Genomic DNA, 19,930 nt, shown 5'->3' on the forward strand with positions numbered 1-19,930 from the left:
GTTGACGTTTTTTTTTTCAGGCTTGATTAATATTCAGAGTTTCTTCATCGGAACAAAATATTTTATTTCATCAAATGCAACGACTTCACTTTTTATTTTGTTCTTGTTAAAGGCTAAAGTAATCCAAGTAAGTCCAAACTTTACTTGTGTAGAAATTATTAAAATATATTGTAATTCAAATCGTCGTTGTGCAAGGCCGTATCTGAGGGGGGGTTCAAACCCCCCCACCCCCGAAATTTTTAGAACAAAAATCAAACTTACATTTTTCTATCCGTTTATACTATCGACATGTGCGCATCGGCAGCGCATGCGTGCAAAATATCCCCGTAACCTGCACCTTATTATATACGGTATAGGTATTGAATACTGATAGCGGATAGTCAATATGTGCATGTTGGAATGCATTATCTAAAATCTACGCAATAAAAATATAATAATATACACAATAAACACCACACACGTCGTCGTATACAATTAAACATAATTTCCCTTGTATACAAATCATGGGAGAGTAATTATAGATAGATATTAGACAAATGGCAATCCTTTCCATGGTTTATCTTTACTTATTACATAATATAATAATTAGGTTTTCACTTTTTGTCATTATCATTTATCAATCAAGCGGTCACAATCACAAATATGAATAAAAAATATGCAATACCTATAATATACATACAAAATATATACAATATAAAATATGAATTATAGCCTTTTATAGTTCTTTACATGTTCAAAATAAATAATAATGAATTATGATGACAATTTACTAGACAAACATTAAATAACAAAATATTCAAATAATTTTGAAATAAGTACAAAAATTAATCCTAACATATAATTTTAGGCTGAACTATTTCATTCAATAAATGATTTTTATAGAAATCGATTAATTGACTTTCCATTTTAGTACTCCAAAACTCGTCTTCGCCTATAATTTTTTCTATAAAAATATCTGAAATAAAAATAGCCAAACAACAATCGTGTAAATAAATTATAAAACACTCTTGGACATAATATATGTAAACATTTAATTTAATTGTAAATAAATTAAGTTACAAGTGTATATTCATAAACAACTGGGCGTAGACAAGTTATAACTATATAAATAATATCTATTATACTATACTGAACCTTTTGGTGTCCACACTTCGTAAAAACAGTGTTGTTTGTTTGCCACGTGTAATTGACCCTGGATCTGATAGTAATAAACGTCAGTTATTTTCAACTGTAACTTGCCTGAATTGTTGATCATCAAAAATTTAATTTTTTTTTTTTTTTGTTCAACACTTTAATACTAATAACTTAAATGTTAAAAACTTAAGAACTTCAATAACTTTAATGCTATAGGGACACTTAATTTCCAGTAGGTCTAGATCTCCTATCAACCCGTCTGAGGAACACGCTAAAAAATTTAGTGTTTGATCTATAAACAGACCGGCCGGTAAAACGTTTAAGCCCGATTTTTGTTCAAAAGCTTGTTTGGCCATAGGCTCATACTGTATTTATACTGTATATCTACAAACGAAAAATATGAAAATTAAATTTGACTAAAGATAATATATTTTTTATCATACTTTAATGCTGCAGTAGTTGGTGTAAACGCGTCACTGTATAAAATGTATTTCACAGTATTTGTTCTATTAGTTCCGACTCTAAACTTGCATACACGCCCAAAATTAAAGGCAGTTAAACAAAATTTTCGCTCTTTATGACAATTATCACTTTTTACCTAGGTAAATAATTTTTACGTAAATAATTTGTCATAATATTGTTATAGTATAAAAATGCAGTATTTAAGTCTACCTGATCTACTGTTGCTTTTTCTATTTTTTGAATTTCCTCAGGACTTTTTGTTAAAGTAGTTAAAAAATTTGATTTTTTTTCTCTTCTACTTCTTTGACCGATAACGGAAGCTCATCATAACCCAATTCACTATACAGACCACCATATTCAGTATCAGAGCCCGCATATTATTTATTTTGTGTCCTACAATAAGTATATTTTTAATTTATTACTATTTTGTTTTACTTTTATTATTGTCATGTTCTTAATTATATTGAAACAATATACTTTGTTTTAGTTTTTCTAAAATTAAGTCTAGTTTTTAGAACACGTGATCTTGATTTTAAGTACATCTTATGTTTCGTTAATTTTGAAATGTACAATTTAATGCATTTCCCCGGACTTTGGATTGTCGCCTGTTTATGGAGTCGTCGTATGTATTCTGAACCTAAATTGAAAGATGATACGGCAGTCATGCTTTGAGTACTATATGAACCTAAAAATTACGTTAGACATATTACAAATATTAACAAAAAATAATTTTAAATAATTTTAATTTACTATGCAAGGAATAGTTAACTTTTTTTCCGCCGATAAATTTAGTTACTACACTATTATAAGATTCAACAAAATTGGTATTCAAGTCATGAATCAAACTTTCTGTGTAAAATGCCACCAAATTTCTTGCAGCAATTATATCCTGCCACAACCCGCACACCACCATTTCAGGAACAGAATTATGGGAAATGGTGTCAGCCTTACAGAAATATCTAAACTCGAATGAGGTTAAATAATTAAAAATACTAAATAGTAATTAATTTTATTACAATATACACTTACGGATCACAATTTTCGTGACAACCAAATACATGAAGGGGCCCATTTTCAATGTCACGTTTTAAAAACCTAATTTTGGATATTGGGTGAGGTTTGGCAAGTTTTTCCAGTGATCTATTTGTTAATCCATATTTAAATTATAAAATTTAAAAAAAACTATCAGAACTACTTTTGACAACACCCGAAACATGGGCGCCCAGAGGAGGAGGAGGACAAGACGGGGCATTTGCTCCTCCTCTGGAAAAAATTAATTGAACATTAATAACAAGGTTTGCAATTGAACAAGTGCGAAGACTTCAGTTTTTATTTAATAACGACTAGTGTGTATAATTTTGATATATTTCATTGTTTGCTAAGAATGCATTTTTTTAATATACTTTTTGATGTTTGATTTAATTATGCCCCCTGATAAATTTCCTGTGGGCACCCATGCCCGAAAATAATATATTTACTGAATTCTTAGCTTATTGTCACTTAGCAATTTTCGGAGATAACCAGGAACTGTTATACCTTTTGTACTCTTACGCTTTGATGTAATTTCTTTTAGCCGGTTGATATAATTCCTTAAAATGTGGTTTTTACATTCAATTTTTTTTACTAAAAGTGTTGGTCCATAGGATTTCGCCATATTCAATATTTTTATGACAGAGCTGTCGCCATCACCAATAAGTCTGTATAGTATAAATCATTAGGATTAATAAATTGTTTTTATTTTACTTGTAATTTTTTTCATGTAAGTTTACCTGCTATAAATCAAGTTGTGCATGGATACACTTTCTTTAAAACCCTCCAGGATGATATCTGGCTCTAAACATGTTGACGTTCCAAGCCAGTTTTTAAAACACTTGTGTGTGTTTGGTTCTTTGGATATCAATTGTGCTTTTGCGCTGATAGAACAATATTTATTTTGGACTCCCAAGAAAATAACTTTTTTCATCCTTGCTCTAATAATACACCCCTAAAGGATAGTTGTATTATAGTATCATTGACATACTGAATTTACAGCCCTTAATACAGCTGCTAAATTAACCTTCATCAATGATGAATGAGGGTTTTCAGATTCTATTTTTTCATTCATGTCACACATTCCACAAGTATAGAGAAATCCACTATACCACCCAACTTTTCGTTCACCAGTTAAAATCAAACTATTAAAAGTTCAACCAAAAGGTTGATGATTTATTTTTGCGATTTTGCTAAATACATAATTGACATCAATCACACGGCGACCTTCTAAAATTGATCTAAAGTATTAAATTATATTATAATAATATTAATATGATATATAAAAATTAAATATGATCTTACAGATATCGATCTGTAATTAAAACATAATTAGAATTTAAATTATTTGTATTTAATGGATTTGTCTTATGGGTATATCCAACTTGGATAAGAAATAATATTACAAGAACTAAAAGTACTAGTGTGTATGTGTTATGTACTTACTTTGGCTCCAGAATACGTCCGATAAATTATTGCAGGCGTTTTTTGATGTTGCTGTATGGTCAATGTCGTGACTAGAAAATAAATAAGTGAATAGTTTAATACGGTATTAATAATATGACTCAAAACACAATACTTACTTTAGATCCTGAGCATTTAGAATGGACTTTTCAGTAGAACCGCTAAACGATGCTACTGGTGCATCTTAAACGCGTTGGCTAAACAATTATAAATTATATAGATACTTCCTAATTGAATAGATTTAATAGCCACTTTGATTCAGTAATTATAATGACATTTATATGTTCAATATATAGATTTCAGCATTTCGACGTGTATAAATTACTAATTAGACGCATGGAAAATTTCAATGGGCGACATTTAAATAAAAAATTTCATATGAAGAAATTATCGATGAATTTACCAGTCGCGAAATAATAATAAATATAAATTGTGTACTTAAAAAAATTTGCAAAATTAAAGGTTAAAAAAATTTCATATCGTCAAGTTTTAATTGGTTGAAAATCGTTTTTTCTAAATTGGCCAGGATTATTTGTCTCGTAGAAGTAGAAATATAATTTTCTATATTGTATATAAATTAAACATTTACTTAATAAAAGGCCTCATTATATATTGTAAATAATACATTATATGTATATATTTATATAGTGCCGACCCTAGAGGGGGCAAGTGATGCGATCGCACCAGACTCCGCGCTTGTATAAGGCCCCACAAATTATGTATTATCATTAATTATAAATACTATAATTTATATGTATTTATAATCAATGGTATTAGGAATATCACTTTGTCTATAAATAAAAATAATATAGTCCCAGTACGCAAATCACAACCCTTTTGGTCATGTGGTTTTCTCAGGAAACGGATTGTTATAGACGAAAATTAATACGGTACCAATTACGCATAGCTTTGAAGTGTACGCCCATGCACTTGTAAAATTGTTTATCGTCGATGATGGTTCGAAATATAATCATAGTATATCTTTAGTTTTATAATAGCATGAACATAGATTTCTATAAACAATAAATTAATAAATTAATAAACCTATATACAGGGCCGCATTTATGGGGGGAGTACTGTCTACAACTGCTCCGGGTGCCAGTTTTTTGGGGCGCCAACATTTTGTGGTCAGAAATTTACTCACTTGTGAATTATTGAACTTTTAAAATTATTTTGAAATCATTATTTTTTTTTGTTTTTAATAAGAGTATCATAAATTAGTGTTTATGTAATTAATTCATTAATATATATTATTAATGTATTTATAGTAATACAGCTATCGGTGATCCAGAATATTATTAATATACCTAATATTAGTTCCAAAATTTGTTGTGATAATATCAATAAACATAAATTATTTATAATAATAAGGCGTATTATGTTATCGCGTGCGGCGTGCGGTGACATGCCTACTACACAAAAATAGCATTGATTTTAGAATATCTAAAAGGTCACGAGGATCTATCTCTTATATTTTCCGTGGATAGGCTTCTTAGAGGGGCGCCCATTTTTTTTTTTTTTGAGCCGGGGCGCAAAATGTCTAAATACGGCACTGCTTAAATATATATAAGAATGTCATATTGTTGAAATTGTTCCTTTAAATTACAACAATATGAATATATTTCATGTATTTGCCAAATTATTGCATGCACCTATTTAATGTATACTGTCGAAATGTCATGTGTTCAATTATTACCGATCAAAGTAATCGTATCAGTATATAGTAACATTCTTTTACAGTTTTATTCATATCTTATGAACTTGAAACTTACCGTGACTTTTTCCCTCCTTAGTATTTACTGTACACTGATACAGTTTTTTTTTTTATTATTATATTTTATATGGTCCATCTTTAAAATTTTAATTGTAAAAAAAAATTAAAAACCAGTAAATCAAGAACACGAGTATAACAATAATAAATTATATTGGAAAAAACGAGGCACAAACGGATAACACAATAATTATATTTATAAATTTGCGATAACGGTTTGTCTATGACAGAGTGGTTGGTTAGCGGTACACATGGCAAACCGCACTCACACTAATACTCATTTACGACTAACACAAATATACCGGACATCGACGGCAAGATTACAAATTGCCTAAATTTTGCCCCTTATTAAATAGTCACGACCAGGCTGCTTAACGGTTGAAACATAAAAGAAATTGTCATCGAAGAATAACTATTAGTAAAATAGATTTGGAACATAGTTATTTTGGTAAAATTGACTTAAATTACTAGGTAATCTAAATAAAATATATATAAAAAGCATGTTTAAAACATCAATAAATTTATCAACTAATAATATACAAATAAGCATTACCAATTAAAATTTAAAAATGTGCTTTCTGAAAATACATCGGATATTGCCGGCGCGGAATCCGTATGGCTTCATCAAAAATAATTTCTTTGAACACCGATGAAATATTAGTAGTACACCATACATAAGTTATAAATTGACAATAAATACATATTTTACGAGGTATGTGCATTTTATTGTTATTACACAAAAAATATGATTGCTTTATTGATAAGTTATGAGTAAAGACCAGATATAATTGCATTAAAAATATCTTAAAACTACAATGAAATATACATTAAAATTACATAGTAAAATCATATCAAATAAATAATCATTAATTACTTACTTAAATAATATTATGGACATTATTATAATATTTACAAAATGTATAATTTATCTAAATTAAAATTTATAATTATATACATCTCAAAAGTGTGTTCTTGAAAATTGTATTATCTGTTACTTAAAATATGTTTATATAATGAAAATGTAGTTCAACATCCACTCTTGTTATCGATGCATATTTAAAATAATTTAAAAAAATTGGTGTTTTATCTAAATAAACATTTTGATTTCATGTCATAATCTCAGAGTAAGTTTTAATAGTTTTACATCCTTAATTTTTTTCTAAGACATATTTTAATTTATCTTTAACTTTTTTCCAATGGGAGAAGGAATATTTATAGAAATATTTTCAATTTCCCTAAATATGTTTAAACCGTTAAGTAATTGACTACTTGATTCTTCAAAACTTGTGAGTCTTGTGGATAACTCAAATAAATATAATTTTAAAAATCCTAAACTACATTTAATTACATGTAAAAATTTTTATCGTAATTGTATTTTTTTTGGAAAATCACTTTGGAAATAATAATTTGTATATTTTATTACGTGAAGAATATAAAAATTGCAAAATAGTTGAAAATTGCAAAAAAATTGCTTTATTAAATTCAATAGAAAAACTGTAATTAATCTGATTTATATACAAATTTGTTTTACCGGGTATCAATAAAAAGTTTCAATATCAATTAAATCCGGTCTTTAGTTATGAGTTATGAGAATTACAAAAGAAAATTTCGTTAAAGGCATGGGTGTATTGGTACGTATACGCGGATGTACGACGTATACACATCAACAGATTTTCAATTTTCGGCGTAAACCTAATGTAAAATATTATTTTACGGGTATACGCTTCTAAAATAACTCGAAAACAAAAAAACTAATAATTTAATAGTTCATTGGAAAAAATTGTTATGAACCATGAAATTGATTGAAATATTTAGCTGTTGGAGATTACAGTGTACGCTGTATTTTGTTAACTGTAGTGAATAACATTGAATAAAATAGTATATAGTGTGAACATTCAACCTATGGTTCTTCAATTTGAATCATGCAATTTATAACGCGCTACAAATGTATATCTTGTGATGTTATATTTTATAGTCATAATAGAAGTTATAAAAATATAGTTACAAAGGATTAATTACATTTATTCAAACGTATCGAGAGAAAACAATTGTCGAGCAAAGCAAGAAAATTTATTTTAGGATTAATATCCACATATTTTTAGTGCGTATACCCACAAATATATTTACCAATACACCACTGGTTAAAGGTAATATATAGGGCTCGGATTTTAAAGCATAATAAATAACCAAAAAAGGAAAAAATTGTCTTAAAAAAGTAAAAATTAAGAAAATTTATCTTTAAAAAAAGCAAAAAAGCATGACCAAAAATTAACATGAATTAATTATAAAACCGAATAAATAAAATTAATTAAATTAAAAAAATAATTAACTACCATGTATTTTATAAGTTTTTCAGTAGTGAAACTGTCTCTGTCATGTGACAAAATGTTTTTAACAAAGAAAACGAAATATGAATGGCTTTCTTACAGCTGATAACCATAATTGTATTCAAGCTTAATATAATTATAAATGGTTTTCACTACATTGAGAATAATGTAGAGGAATAAAATACTGTAAAAAGCTTTACAAATCTGTTAACTTCATAATATAAAATTAAGATGACAAAATAGGTTAAACTAAAATCAACAACACAATTGATAAAATTAATCAGTATTAATATTATTATAATACCAAAATGACACAATTCAAATCTACTGAACATAATATATATGTATAAAAAAAAAAAAATTTAACAACAATTTAAATAAAATTAAAATAATTTTTTTCTCTTAGTGTTTTTTTTTGCTAGTGTTTTTTGTTTTTGATCATTAATTGACTTTGAACGAAATGTAATACACTAAAAATATAAAATATATTAATTTACAGACAATAATTATAATTCATAATAAAATAATAAACTTTACTTTATCATCCAAAAAAGTTGTGAGTTTTTGTAAACTTATGTTAACATTTAATTGTTTTAACTCTTCTTTTAGTTCTTCTATCCAAATAGGTTCATAACACAAAATCTTTTTATGAAGACTTTCATTGACTTTGAGCAATTGTTTAAAACCAATTTCTACTGAAGCTAAAATAAGTAGGAATGTCAAATAATGAGTCTACACTAATCAATACTAAATTTTTTTAAGTCAAAATTGATTACTTTAGCACATTTTTCAGAATTTGTTCATTTCGAAAAATTAAACTATTCTAATCATTCTTTCCAACTAACCCAAAATCCAAGATTTTAGTATAATGAAAAAATAAAATAAAAACAACACACACATATTATGATTATGGTAATTTATATTTTTTTGGTAATTAACTCATAATTTAAAAAAATATAATAAAATACATTTCTCAACATAATACAATACTTAAAAATTATAATTAAAAGTGTTAGAAAACTTACTTTTGTTTGATAAATTGATTTGACTAAAAGTTTCTAATTCGTCATCATTTTCATCTTCATAATCAGGAATTCCATGTTCTGAACTAAATAGTATATAAGAATTTTGTACAAAACCATAATTAATAATAATGATGACAATACTAATTAAAGTCTCACAACTTACCTATCTGAGGAATCTGAATAACTTTCAAGCTCTAAGTTCCATTTATCTATCTCAGAAACAACTGAAGGATGAAGTAAATTATAAATATGCCTCAATAATAATTTTCCTTTGGATTTTCCAAGATCTTTAAGACCATAACGATCAAATTGTTTCTAAAGTTGTAAGAAATTTATTTTAATTTGTATTACATTTTTAAATTTTCTTAAAATATACAAAAGTAAATATTTTAAATGTATTTTAAAATGATATTAACATAACATATTTATTTAGTTTAAAACATTAAATGTTTTATTGAGATAAAAAAATTATTTATTGAATTTTGAATTTTTTCATAAATTTGGAGCATATTTATTTTTAAATATAGTTATATACATGACAACAATAATCAGGTTGTAATGTTATTTTTTATAATTCACCTCCCTTCACACAAAACCTATGTATAAGTTGAAATGCTTAAGAGATATATTCGTTATAATTTTTTTTCTTCTTTTGTAAATGAATATAGTGAAACTGAAGCAAGTGTTATAGTATCCATAATATAATTATTTTTATATTACCAAAGGCAAAATAGTATAATTGTAAATATATGTATTGTATAAGGCTATATTTTAATATTGATATTATGAATAATTTTTATTTCACAACTTAACATCACTACCAAATTTAATATGCTAATAAACATTATAGTACACACAATATTGAAAAAGAATAACTATATTTAATACACATGAAATTAATTTCTCAAAAAGAGATACTGTTTACAACTTTTGAAGTAATCATTTATCACATGAAACTAAATAGAATATACATTTATTTTTCCTATAATGAATAAATAATATGAATATATTATTTACTGATTAAAATGCTAACTTTTGAATTTAAACATTAAATAAATATTAAATGTTTTTAATACTTACTCTAAAATCTGGAGTTTCCATAGAACTGAAATCTGGCAACGGAGTTACTTGTTCATTAGATCCTATGATAGATTCTGATATAATTCTATGTAAGCTTTTTGGAGTGTTCATTCTACTATCATATTTATTTGGCGTCAAAGCATTATTATTTTGGTAATTTATTGTAGATCCATTAGAATTGGTGGTAGGTGATATTTGTAAATTTAAACATGTGGGATGAATATTTTTTCCATTAAGTGTTTGTACTTCTGATTCATTAGTTGACATTAAAGTGTTTGATAAAATATATTGAGGACTATTATCAACTGATTGCAAATAACTCACCCACGGATCATCAATTATTTGTTCAAAAATTGATTGATCTTTTTCAAGTTCATTTTCATACGACAAAGTTTTTTTGCATGCAATATTTATCCTAGATAATTCATTAGGATTATCTTGAATATTATTAGGATTGATTAAAGTGTATTTATTGATATAATCACCTGATACATAAGAATTAGCAATTTCCATTGAGGTTTTATGAATATCACCATGGTTACTTGATAATAATTTTAAACTTTTGTTTTCTATAGTATTTTCTAATAGCCCAAAAGCTGAACTAGTTGTATGTGATTTATTTTTTTCATCCAAATATTTTCTATTGTTTTCTATGTCATTTAATGGTGTATAATTTACAATGTTTAAACATTCTGATACATTGTTGAGTTGAAATGATTGCCCAGGATATTTTAAATTATCATTACTCTCAGGTAAAATTCTATTGTTGGAAGAATTTGCTGGATCCAAATCAAAATTTTTATCTGATTTAACATTAGTAATAGTAGATGTAGAACATGATGGATTTTGAGTTAAATTATCAGTTTTTAAATTAAATTGACAAGATGTTTTCATTTTAAAGTTATTTACATTTGAAAATGATGTAGAATTTTTATTATGTTGATCATTACTCAAACATATGGGATTTAATAAAGCATTATCTTTAAATAAGCCTGTTCTATTTATTGTAGACAACGAATCTGAACTATCTTCCACTAAGTCTATGAAATTATTATTGTTATTAGATAATACTTGGGTATTCAAACTATTATTAAAGTGCAATAAATTGGTAGCAGCAGAAAAGACACTGTTTTCATCATCAATATTAATAATATCAGTTCTGAGATTTGATGCAGACGAAACACGACCTAAAGGTTGAATTGGATTTGTATTTAAGTTTCCTTGATATAAAACATTTGTACATGCAGAGTGAATTGAATCTGAACTATCATCATTTAACTCAATGGTATCTATATTTTTTCCATGATCAATATTAATATTAATTGGTTTAGGAATAAAATTTTTTTTTTCATTAGTTGTTTTAAAATTTGATAAAAATGTACTATAATTTTTCTTAAAAATGTTACTTTTCCGATATGTTATCATGTTATTAGACAAAATCATATCAACTGATCCACTATCACTATCACTATTAATTGTAATTATTTCTGGTTGTTTCTTAGGAATTTTTAGAGTTGATATTTTTGCTAAAGGTGTTGAAGTACTAGGGATATCTTTGGTTGTATTCAATACTAATATTGCTTTTACACTTGATCCGTTTGATGATACTGATTTAGGTGATGCACTACTAATATCAGGTGGTAGATAATTATTATGATCATCAACATCAGAATAGTTAGATGGAGAATTTAATGGTAAGCACACAGTCAAAGCACTATGAATAGAATGGCTTGGACTTTTTTCAGCTGACACAGTTAGTGGTGGAATATCAATGTTTAAGTTTTCTGTGAATGATAAATGATTTTGAGAACTACTACCGTAACAACTATCCAACCACTGTTGAGTTTTCAAAACACTTGATGATTTTTCATCATTCACAAATTTTCCTAAAAAATTAGTATTTGTATAGTTGTCAACACTTATATCATTTGATGTAAACATATCAGGACTAGAAGCTTTATATCTTTTATAGTTAGTTGAATCACCGTCTTCATTCTTACGTTTTGACGTTTCACAGTGTTCTTCAGAAAACCATTCAAGGTTCTCATCATTATTTATAGCTATGACAATATTATACCTTGTTCCCAAGAGTAAATAATCTTTTCTATTTTCAAGACTAACTGATGACTCCTGACCAGAATAAATCAATTTTAAGAATGCTAAGGTTGCTTCATATGAGTATTCTAACCACATAAGCATTTTTTTTGATTTACTTGTATCTGATTCTTCTATAATAACATCATCCAATATATCAGGACACTGAACATAAAGCACCAGAGAGTGAGCTGGAATTTTATGTTCATCTTTGACAAATACAGTTATATCACTCATAAATTGATTGCCTACCATTGATTTCCATTTTGCAGAATAGTCAGATAATATTTTCTTTTCAATTATATTATTAGACTTAATAGGTACACTATTTAAGTTTAAATTATCTTTAACTGTATTTAATGTATCAATGAGTTCCTTGTTATCAGTGTTTGATTCCTAAGCAAAATATAAAAATATTACAAACATTTCATCAAATTAATAAAAAAAAAATCATTAAATACAATTTTTTTAATTATATTAAGGGATTGTACAAAACCATGTTTATACCCAAAATAATTATATTACTAACTAAATCATAATTAAATAACCTATAATTACTAATTAAAATAATTTAAAAACATCAAAATTAAAAAAAAAATTATTTTAAAATTATAAAAATATTTTAAAACAGTAAAATGAGTATCATGAATGGGCCTAGAAGTTAATGTATTAAAAACCATTGAAATATGTTATACTTATGCTTTCAATATAGTTACATAAAATTAAATTATAAAACAGTAACTTATTATTTTTAAAAACATGATTTTAAAAATTAAATTTATAAAACTAAATTAAATTAAATTAAAATATATTTAATATTATCATAATTATTTATTTAATTTATTTATATTATATTAATATTTGGGATTAATTTTTTTCATTTCTTAATATGATATTTTAGTGGATTGCAAAAAACTGAACAACTTATTATATTGAAATTAATAATGCAAATACTAAATTAAAAAAAAATATAAAAAAAGCAAGAATAAACTTTAAACTTTTTATAAACTTATAAAAATCATTGTCATAATTCCAATATAGTAGAAATGGGAATGTTATTTTTGACTAGTGAAATAATAAAAATAAATTTCTTTGAAATACATGGACAAAAGAAAAAGTAAAAACATTAGTGACTCTGACTGTTAAAAAGAATATTACGAATAAATAGTCAAATTTCAACAAAGATATTATAAAATAATTGATAAAAAAAATTAAATTTAAAAATATAATTGTCGGTGAAACCCAAAAGCTCAAATTGTCTATATTTTTCAATAGACCAAAAGTGCAAATTCATTTTGCGTTTTTGGACCTTAGTAGTGGAATAAAAGCGCGAAAAGAAATATTGCACTCGTTAAACTATAAGTTTCATTTCCAGATAATTAATAATTAAATTAAATTATTGTTTTTAATAAAATATATAGTATTTTTATAATTCAAAACTACATCAACAGTGATCGTGTTCTGTTGAAGTTTAGTATTATTGTATTGTACTTTATAATAACAAATTACGGTGAAGGTTGATAATCATTTAAGATAACTACATTATACTAAATACTACATAGAGATACATTATATATACTATAAACTTATATTAAATAGGATTTGACTTGATAATGGATATACATTAAAACTATAAAGATTGTTATATGTCTTTCAATTTATTTTTAATTGAAAATTTAAATTTGAGCTAAATGTTTTAAATCGTATATTAATAGATAATCACTTATGTATTATATCTGTTAGTATTTATACATGCGTTTAAGTTTACGAAATATAATTCAAAAATTAACCACTAAAATGTAATTTACATTAACCAATACAAATACAGGTTATGATTACTAAAAGCTTAATAATTATATGATTTTAACAAAGTACACTTTCTTTTTAAAAAATTGATTTTCGCTTTATGGGTTGTTAAAAGGTAATTTTTTTTAAGCTTATAGGTTATTTATTTTTGAGCTTTTGGGTTATATTTTGTGCTTATGGGATATAGCCATAATTGTTTAATATATTGAATATTATTTTATAAACATAATTTGTGATCAAAAAGTTTTCTTTAATTTGTTGTACATAAGTTGTTAATTTTAATAAACAAATTGTTTAATTTATTTTACTAAAAAATTTTAAGTACTAGTAGGTTAATTTACATGAATAATTGTTCTCCACCTTGTATAAACCCAATTGCCAATGATATCTTTAGGTTATGTTTATTTTAAGTGTTTTTGTATACTACTTACTAAAAAATGATTAATTTCACAAGGTTTGATGAACTTTGATAGATTACTCACATAAAATTCTTTGTCACTTTTTGTATCAAGCAGTGATTTTTTCCAAAGTTTATTGTCCTAGAATAATAAAAAAAAATAATTTTATCTAATCATACCTATTTTTTAATTTTTTAAATTGTTTAGAAGAAATATATAAGCAACTAGTATTATATACATATATATAATTATAAATAACTAGTAACTGTTTGAAGTTGAAGATACATTTAATTATATCAAATATTTAATTTAATGTTATAATATACTAATCCAACTCAAATAGTACTCAAGTAGTATAATATTTATATAGTATCTCAAATATTTACTACAAATAGTAAATTATTTTATTATTAATTATTATAAAAAATTAAACTTACAATATTTCTTATTTTATTCAAATATGTTGATCCTAGTTTTGAAGTAGAACTATAATTTATAAGAGTTTGAGACAATGAAGTATCAATATCAGAATCAATAAGAATCATTGCTACTTTTTCAGTAATTCTCTTTTCACGATCTTCTTTAGTTTGTTTAAACAACAATGAATTTGTTTTAGAAGCTGTAAAAATTTAATTTTAAATAAATAATATATATATATATATATATATATATATGAATTAGTAATAAGATTTTTAAATCTTGAAATCTTGACAAAGACTAATATAAAATTTGATATTAAATTCTTATAACAATTTAATTTTTGTTGTAATTAAAAATTAATAAATATATATACCAGTATTTAGTTTTAATTATTATAAATATTATACTCGTATAAATAAATGATTGGTTTTATAAAATTAGCTAATATCAGTATTAACTAGATATTATGTAGGTAACATTAAAAAAATAATGATAAGTCAATAATTGATTTGGTTAGCAATATTCAGCCAAAAAATAACTTAAAAACCATCAAATATGTATGGAGTGATGAATACTTACAAATTTTAGATTTAGATTTAACAGGTTGTGTTGATACAAAACCAAAATTTTCCAGTGTTTTTCTTTTATACATTGCTTCTTCTTCTAAGCCAGCTTCTAAAAGTGTTTCAGATTCTTTTATAATTTCAGCTTCTTTAGATTCTTGGAGTGATACCGACATAGCTATAGCTAAGTCCAAATTAGAATCACTTCCAATCTAAAATACAAAAACAATAACTAAAATGTTTATAAATATAATATGAAATATACCTTTGACTTTGATTGCTTATTAATGTGACATCTTTTTTTTTTTATATCTTGATTTGTATTACATTTGGGTAATCCTAATGCTAGTCTTTCAGCAACTTGACGTTCATGAAGATTCAATGCTTCAATAAGTATTTTTGATGACAAATTATGCGATGCTGCACAAGATTTAACATGATTAGTAAAACTTTTATCATCTAACATATGAAAACAAATTGGACATTGTTTATTTTTGTTTATTTTATTAGATATATTTTGATCTAAGAGAGATGTCTTGGACATGGGATTTTTTTCATTATGTGATTGTGTATGCAATATTTCAACAAAACTATCATTTTCAGATGCTACACTGTTACTTAATAAGCATTTAGAATTTAAAGATTCACTTATTTCTGAATTTTCACATTTCCTGAAAAAATTTAATTTAAAATTGTTATTATATATATTGACATTATATAATAATAATTAAGGTTATTATTTACTTTGTATGATCTGTAGATATTGAACTAGTTTGCTTTTTTAATTTTAATGTTAATTTGGATTGTGAAAATGGATTCATTTTGTGTTAATAATATTTATAACTTTTAAGGTTAAGATATATTTTATATATCTACTATATATACATATTAACTAAAACATATAAATTAAACTTTTATTGGTACAATAGGCTCTTTTTTTGACAGTTCAGCTCTTTTGGCCATAAGATCTTTCATATCAGGATTCAAATTACGTTTTATCATTTCTAATCTATAATTATCTTCTGGTGTTCTATCCCAATAACCACTGTAAATTTTTTCTTTTAATCTTTTTGTAGTCGGTAGTTGTCTATGAAAAAAAAAAAAAAATTTAACATTTTAATTAATTGTTTGGGTTATATAACATAATACTTAACACTATTTCAAGTTAAAATACTAATATTTAGCTTTAATAATATTACTGAATCTTGGCAAAGTTTTGGATAACTGAACTATGAGTTAATAATTTAAATAACTAATAATATATTAAGTGAAGGCTATCAGTTTAATATTAGTTTAATGGTTGAAATCATGTGATGAATAAATTTCTAAATATTAAATCTGAATTATTCTACCTACTTTAGATTAGATGAATATAGTTGTTGTATATAGTGGCAATACAGAAAACAAGTTGGATGTTATGGTAAAAATATTTTACTAGTTACAAATATCATACGTTTAAATATGGAAACCAAGATAAATTATCATACTTTAATAATAATTTTAAATTAAGGTTGGTATAGCATATAAAATGTACATAAGTATTTAATATTATCTGTAATACTAATAATAACAATACATTTTGTCATACTACAAATTACAATAAAACCATTTAACAAGACTGAATATTAATATAGCATAAAATACAATAGATTAAGTTTAATTATATCATAGTTGTACACTAGAAGCTAATAATAAAAAAAAAAATTAAAAAAAAGTTTGATGGTATAAACAATTTTAATTAATTATCATTTTTATTATTTTTTATAAAAAAAGATAAACCTTATATGCCCAATTTAATATCTATAAAATTATAAAATATATGTCATGAAATTGTTGGTAAATATTCATATCTCTATAAAAATTAAAAAGGACAGAGAAAAATATAATATGAAACCATAACATTCTTGGATATTCTCAGAATATTAATACTTCAACATAGAGTAGACAATATCCACCTATCCACCTTATGGTAATAACTGAAAATAGTGAAAAAATTTCAATATCAGTCGTAAAATCTAAGTATAAATTACTCTTAATATTAATATTATATTTTAATAAAATAATGGGGGACAAAATTACATGGATCTTATAACATTAACATAACCCTTTAACAATAGTTTACAAATTTAGAGATAAATTATGGACTCATGAATAAATTTTAAATGCTATTTTAAAGTATAACAATAATCATGAAAACTGTATTAATACTAAATAATTTATTATCAACATTAATTTCTCTTGAAAAATTGAATGAGTTAATATTTATCCAAGTAATTAGATTTTGTCTAATATAAGTTATCCATTAAAAATAATCCCTGATTGAAGGTATAAACATTATATAATTTATTTAATACATTTCTATAATATTTATATATTATACTATTTTAAAAATTCGACTATTGTTAAACATAAGTATGAAATAAACTCACTCAAATAAGAACCAAGAAAGTCCACTGAAAGCAAATACACCAAATACAAATAAATTTCGATATTTGTATGCATTAGTACCCCTCACTTGTCTTGGTTTTCCAGGATTTTTAATTTCAAAGGCCATTTAAAAGAATGGTAATGTTTGAAATCTTTAAATAATAACAATAATCCTATTATATATTAATAATGTCAAGTGTTAAATATAGATAATGACATAATCTATGCATTCATTTATAGCAGTGTTTCTCAACCTTTTTTATGTTACCGCCCCCTTGAGTAGGAATCAATTCTTTAACGCCTCCCTATGTGAAAATTCTATAACTAATAGTATGGGCTGAGAGATGGGAAAGAAGTTGATGGTTTAGGAAATTTGAAAAAAAATTTCAATAATTATCTCATAACTAATGTTTTCATTTATGTTTTATTTTTCATATTTTTTTAATTATAGTACTAGTAAATTAATTAAATTAAACATTTGAAAATAATTTATCAATTTTATTTTATAGTAATAAATACATTTTTAGTTTATTTAGAAAAAATATTACTTTTAAAAAATATTTTAAAATCAAATAATAAATATTGCTTTTATTGTTTATGCACAATCGGTAAAATAATAAAGAAAAATAAATTTATCAACATTGAAAGATATGTTATTGTGCATTGCTCAACATATAGTACCTATTAGTAACTAATAGTTATTATATGGATTATCAAGTATGAATTATTTTTAGGTCACACCATGTACAACGTTTTTGAGTGAACACGCTTGCCGCCCTTCTACCACCCAAAACTAGTTCATCGCCCCCCAGTAATACTTCACCACCCACTGAGGGGTGATATCGCCCCCGTTGAGAACCACTGATTGACAGTATAAGTAATCATGATATGATATTAGCTAATAAAAGGGTAAAAGTGAGTACAGTTAAGACAAACATTTTAAACATATAAAGTTGGTTTAGTAATATGTCTAGTTCTAAAAAATATAAAAGTAATGGCATAATATAAATAGTTTAACATGTTATTAATGAAAAACAAATTATACCTAGTGTAAAAGATGCGATGAATCTAAAAAAAATCAGTAATGTTAATGAAGAGCTTAAAATGTTATCATTTATTAGAATGAAAGATGTTCTCCTTGTGCATGCCCTAGTCACAATAAAATCTGCAGAAACACTAACATTATAAAACACCGAAAAGCAACAGAAGTAACTAATTTAATAGTGAATATTTGTTTTAACAATTCGAAAAATAAAATTACTCTTTAAATATAGTAGTACAAAATAATTACTACTTGAATAAAACATAATATATCTTTCAGTAGCATTTAAATGTTACAGTATGTATTAAAAATATATAGAATATGTATATTATTAACAAATAAATATTAGAATATTTTACACTACTCATTGTTGCAGAATTCAACAATTATTCTATAAACAGTTAAGTATTACAATTATATTTAAGAATACTTGGAAATAATTGTCTGAGTGATCATTTTTAATTTTTTCATGTCTTTTCCAACAATCTGTAGTAATAGTTGATTAAAATGTGTTAATGTTTAATAACTAACAATATCAATAGAGTTAATAAAAATGTCTTACCAAATAGGGTTACATAATAAGTTATGTTTAACAATACAAAAATGTGTAAGATAAAATAAATTATATCTAAAAAGAAATAATAAATAAATAATTGTACCTCGTTATAAAGTAATAGCAAAAAATAATTTTAAACATGGACGCATGAAATTGTAAAAATAAAAAAATATGGAAACAAAACCAAAAATGTCCTGAATGAAACACTACATAAGTATACGTATAACACAAAGAAAAAATAAAATGAACTGTAAACAAATTTTTTTAGGTTACCTATAGAATTATGGTCAATTGATAACTGATAACATTGTCTTTTTTAATACCTTGGTAAG

At 24.7% G+C, this 19,930-nt stretch overlaps 3 protein-coding genes across 5 annotated transcripts; all 3 read right to left on the reverse strand.

The window, feature by feature from the left end:
* Positions 1–2,205: 2,205 nt before the first annotated feature.
* LOC112680173 lies at positions 2,206–5,915 on the reverse strand. Its single transcript, XM_025550197.1, has 9 exons — positions 5,862–5,915; positions 4,209–4,286; positions 4,072–4,142; positions 3,653–3,866; positions 3,366–3,580; positions 3,133–3,293; positions 2,626–2,736; positions 2,347–2,555; positions 2,206–2,281 (listed from the first exon to the last, which is right to left on the reverse strand). The coding sequence occupies exons 4-7, from the start codon at positions 3,707–3,709 to the stop codon at positions 2,684–2,686; spliced, it is 486 nt and encodes a 161-aa protein (XP_025405982.1). The 5' UTR covers positions 3,710–3,866; positions 4,072–4,142; positions 4,209–4,286; positions 5,862–5,915; the 3' UTR covers positions 2,206–2,281; positions 2,347–2,555; positions 2,626–2,683.
* A 2,539-nt stretch (positions 5,916–8,454) lies between these two features.
* Positions 8,455–16,470, reverse strand: LOC112680127 (probable serine/threonine-protein kinase DDB_G0282963). Its single transcript, XM_025550129.1, has 10 exons — positions 16,318–16,470; positions 15,839–16,244; positions 15,590–15,785; positions 15,028–15,209; positions 14,624–14,731; positions 10,293–12,782; positions 9,376–9,527; positions 9,213–9,295; positions 8,725–8,888; positions 8,455–8,657 (listed from the first exon to the last, which is right to left on the reverse strand). Exons 1-10 carry the CDS (start codon positions 16,392–16,394, stop codon positions 8,571–8,573), a joined length of 3,945 nt encoding a protein of 1,314 aa, XP_025405914.1. The 5' UTR covers positions 16,395–16,470; the 3' UTR covers positions 8,455–8,570.
* On the reverse strand, positions 16,416–19,840 carry LOC112680128. 3 transcript variants are annotated; one of them, XM_025550130.1, is made up of 3 exons: positions 19,702–19,840; positions 18,003–18,152; positions 16,416–16,660 (listed from the first exon to the last, which is right to left on the reverse strand). In XM_025550130.1, exons 2-3 carry the CDS (start codon positions 18,125–18,127, stop codon positions 16,480–16,482), a joined length of 306 nt encoding a protein of 101 aa, XP_025405915.1. In that variant the 5' UTR covers positions 18,128–18,152; positions 19,702–19,840; the 3' UTR covers positions 16,416–16,479. The 3 variants fall into 3 exon arrangements, with proteins under 3 accessions (XP_025405915.1, XP_025405916.1, XP_025405917.1); XM_025550131.1 differs by lacking the exon at positions 19,702–19,840 and adding an exon at positions 19,605–19,695; XM_025550132.1 differs by lacking the exon at positions 19,702–19,840 and adding an exon at positions 19,473–19,547.
* Between the last annotated feature and the right edge of the window lie 90 nt (positions 19,841–19,930).

The sequence above is a fragment of the Sipha flava genome, unplaced genomic scaffold (genome assembly GCF_003268045.1).
Source record: "Sipha flava isolate LNK unplaced genomic scaffold, YSA_version1 174_pilon_pilon, whole genome shotgun sequence".
Taxonomy (NCBI): Eukaryota; Metazoa; Arthropoda; class Insecta; order Hemiptera; family Aphididae; genus Sipha; species Sipha flava.

Bases quoted from the DNA above. Each gene is read 5' to 3' on its own strand.
- LOC112680173 (XM_025550197.1), bottom strand. From the start codon at position 3,709: ATGTGTGACATGAATGAAAAAATAGAATCTGAAAACCCTCATTCATCA. The intron at 3,581-3,652 runs GTTAATTTAGCA...ACTATCCTTTAG, and splicing joins CTCATTCATCATTGATGAAG to GGGTGTATTATTAGAGCAAG. The intron at 3,294-3,365 runs GTAAACTTACAT...TATACTATACAG, and splicing joins CACAACTTGATTTATAGCAG to ACTTATTGGTGATGGCGACA.
- LOC112680127 (XM_025550129.1), bottom strand. From the start codon at position 16,394: ATGAATCCATTTTCACAATCCAAATTAACATTAAAATTAAAAAAGCAA. The intron at 16,245-16,317 runs GTAAATAATAAC...AAATTTTTTCAG, and splicing joins ATATCTACAGATCATACAAA to GAAATGTGAAAATTCAGAAA. The intron at 15,786-15,838 runs GTATATTTCATA...TTTGTATTTTAG, and splicing joins ATAAGCAATCAAAGTCAAAG to ATTGGAAGTGATTCTAATTT.
- LOC112680128 (XM_025550130.1), bottom strand. From the start codon at position 18,127: ATGGCCTTTGAAATTAAAAATCCTGGAAAACCAAGACAAGTGAGGGGT. The intron at 16,661-18,002 runs GTGAGTTTATTT...TTTTTTTCATAG, and splicing joins CTTTCTTGGTTCTTATTTGA to ACAACTACCGACTACAAAAA.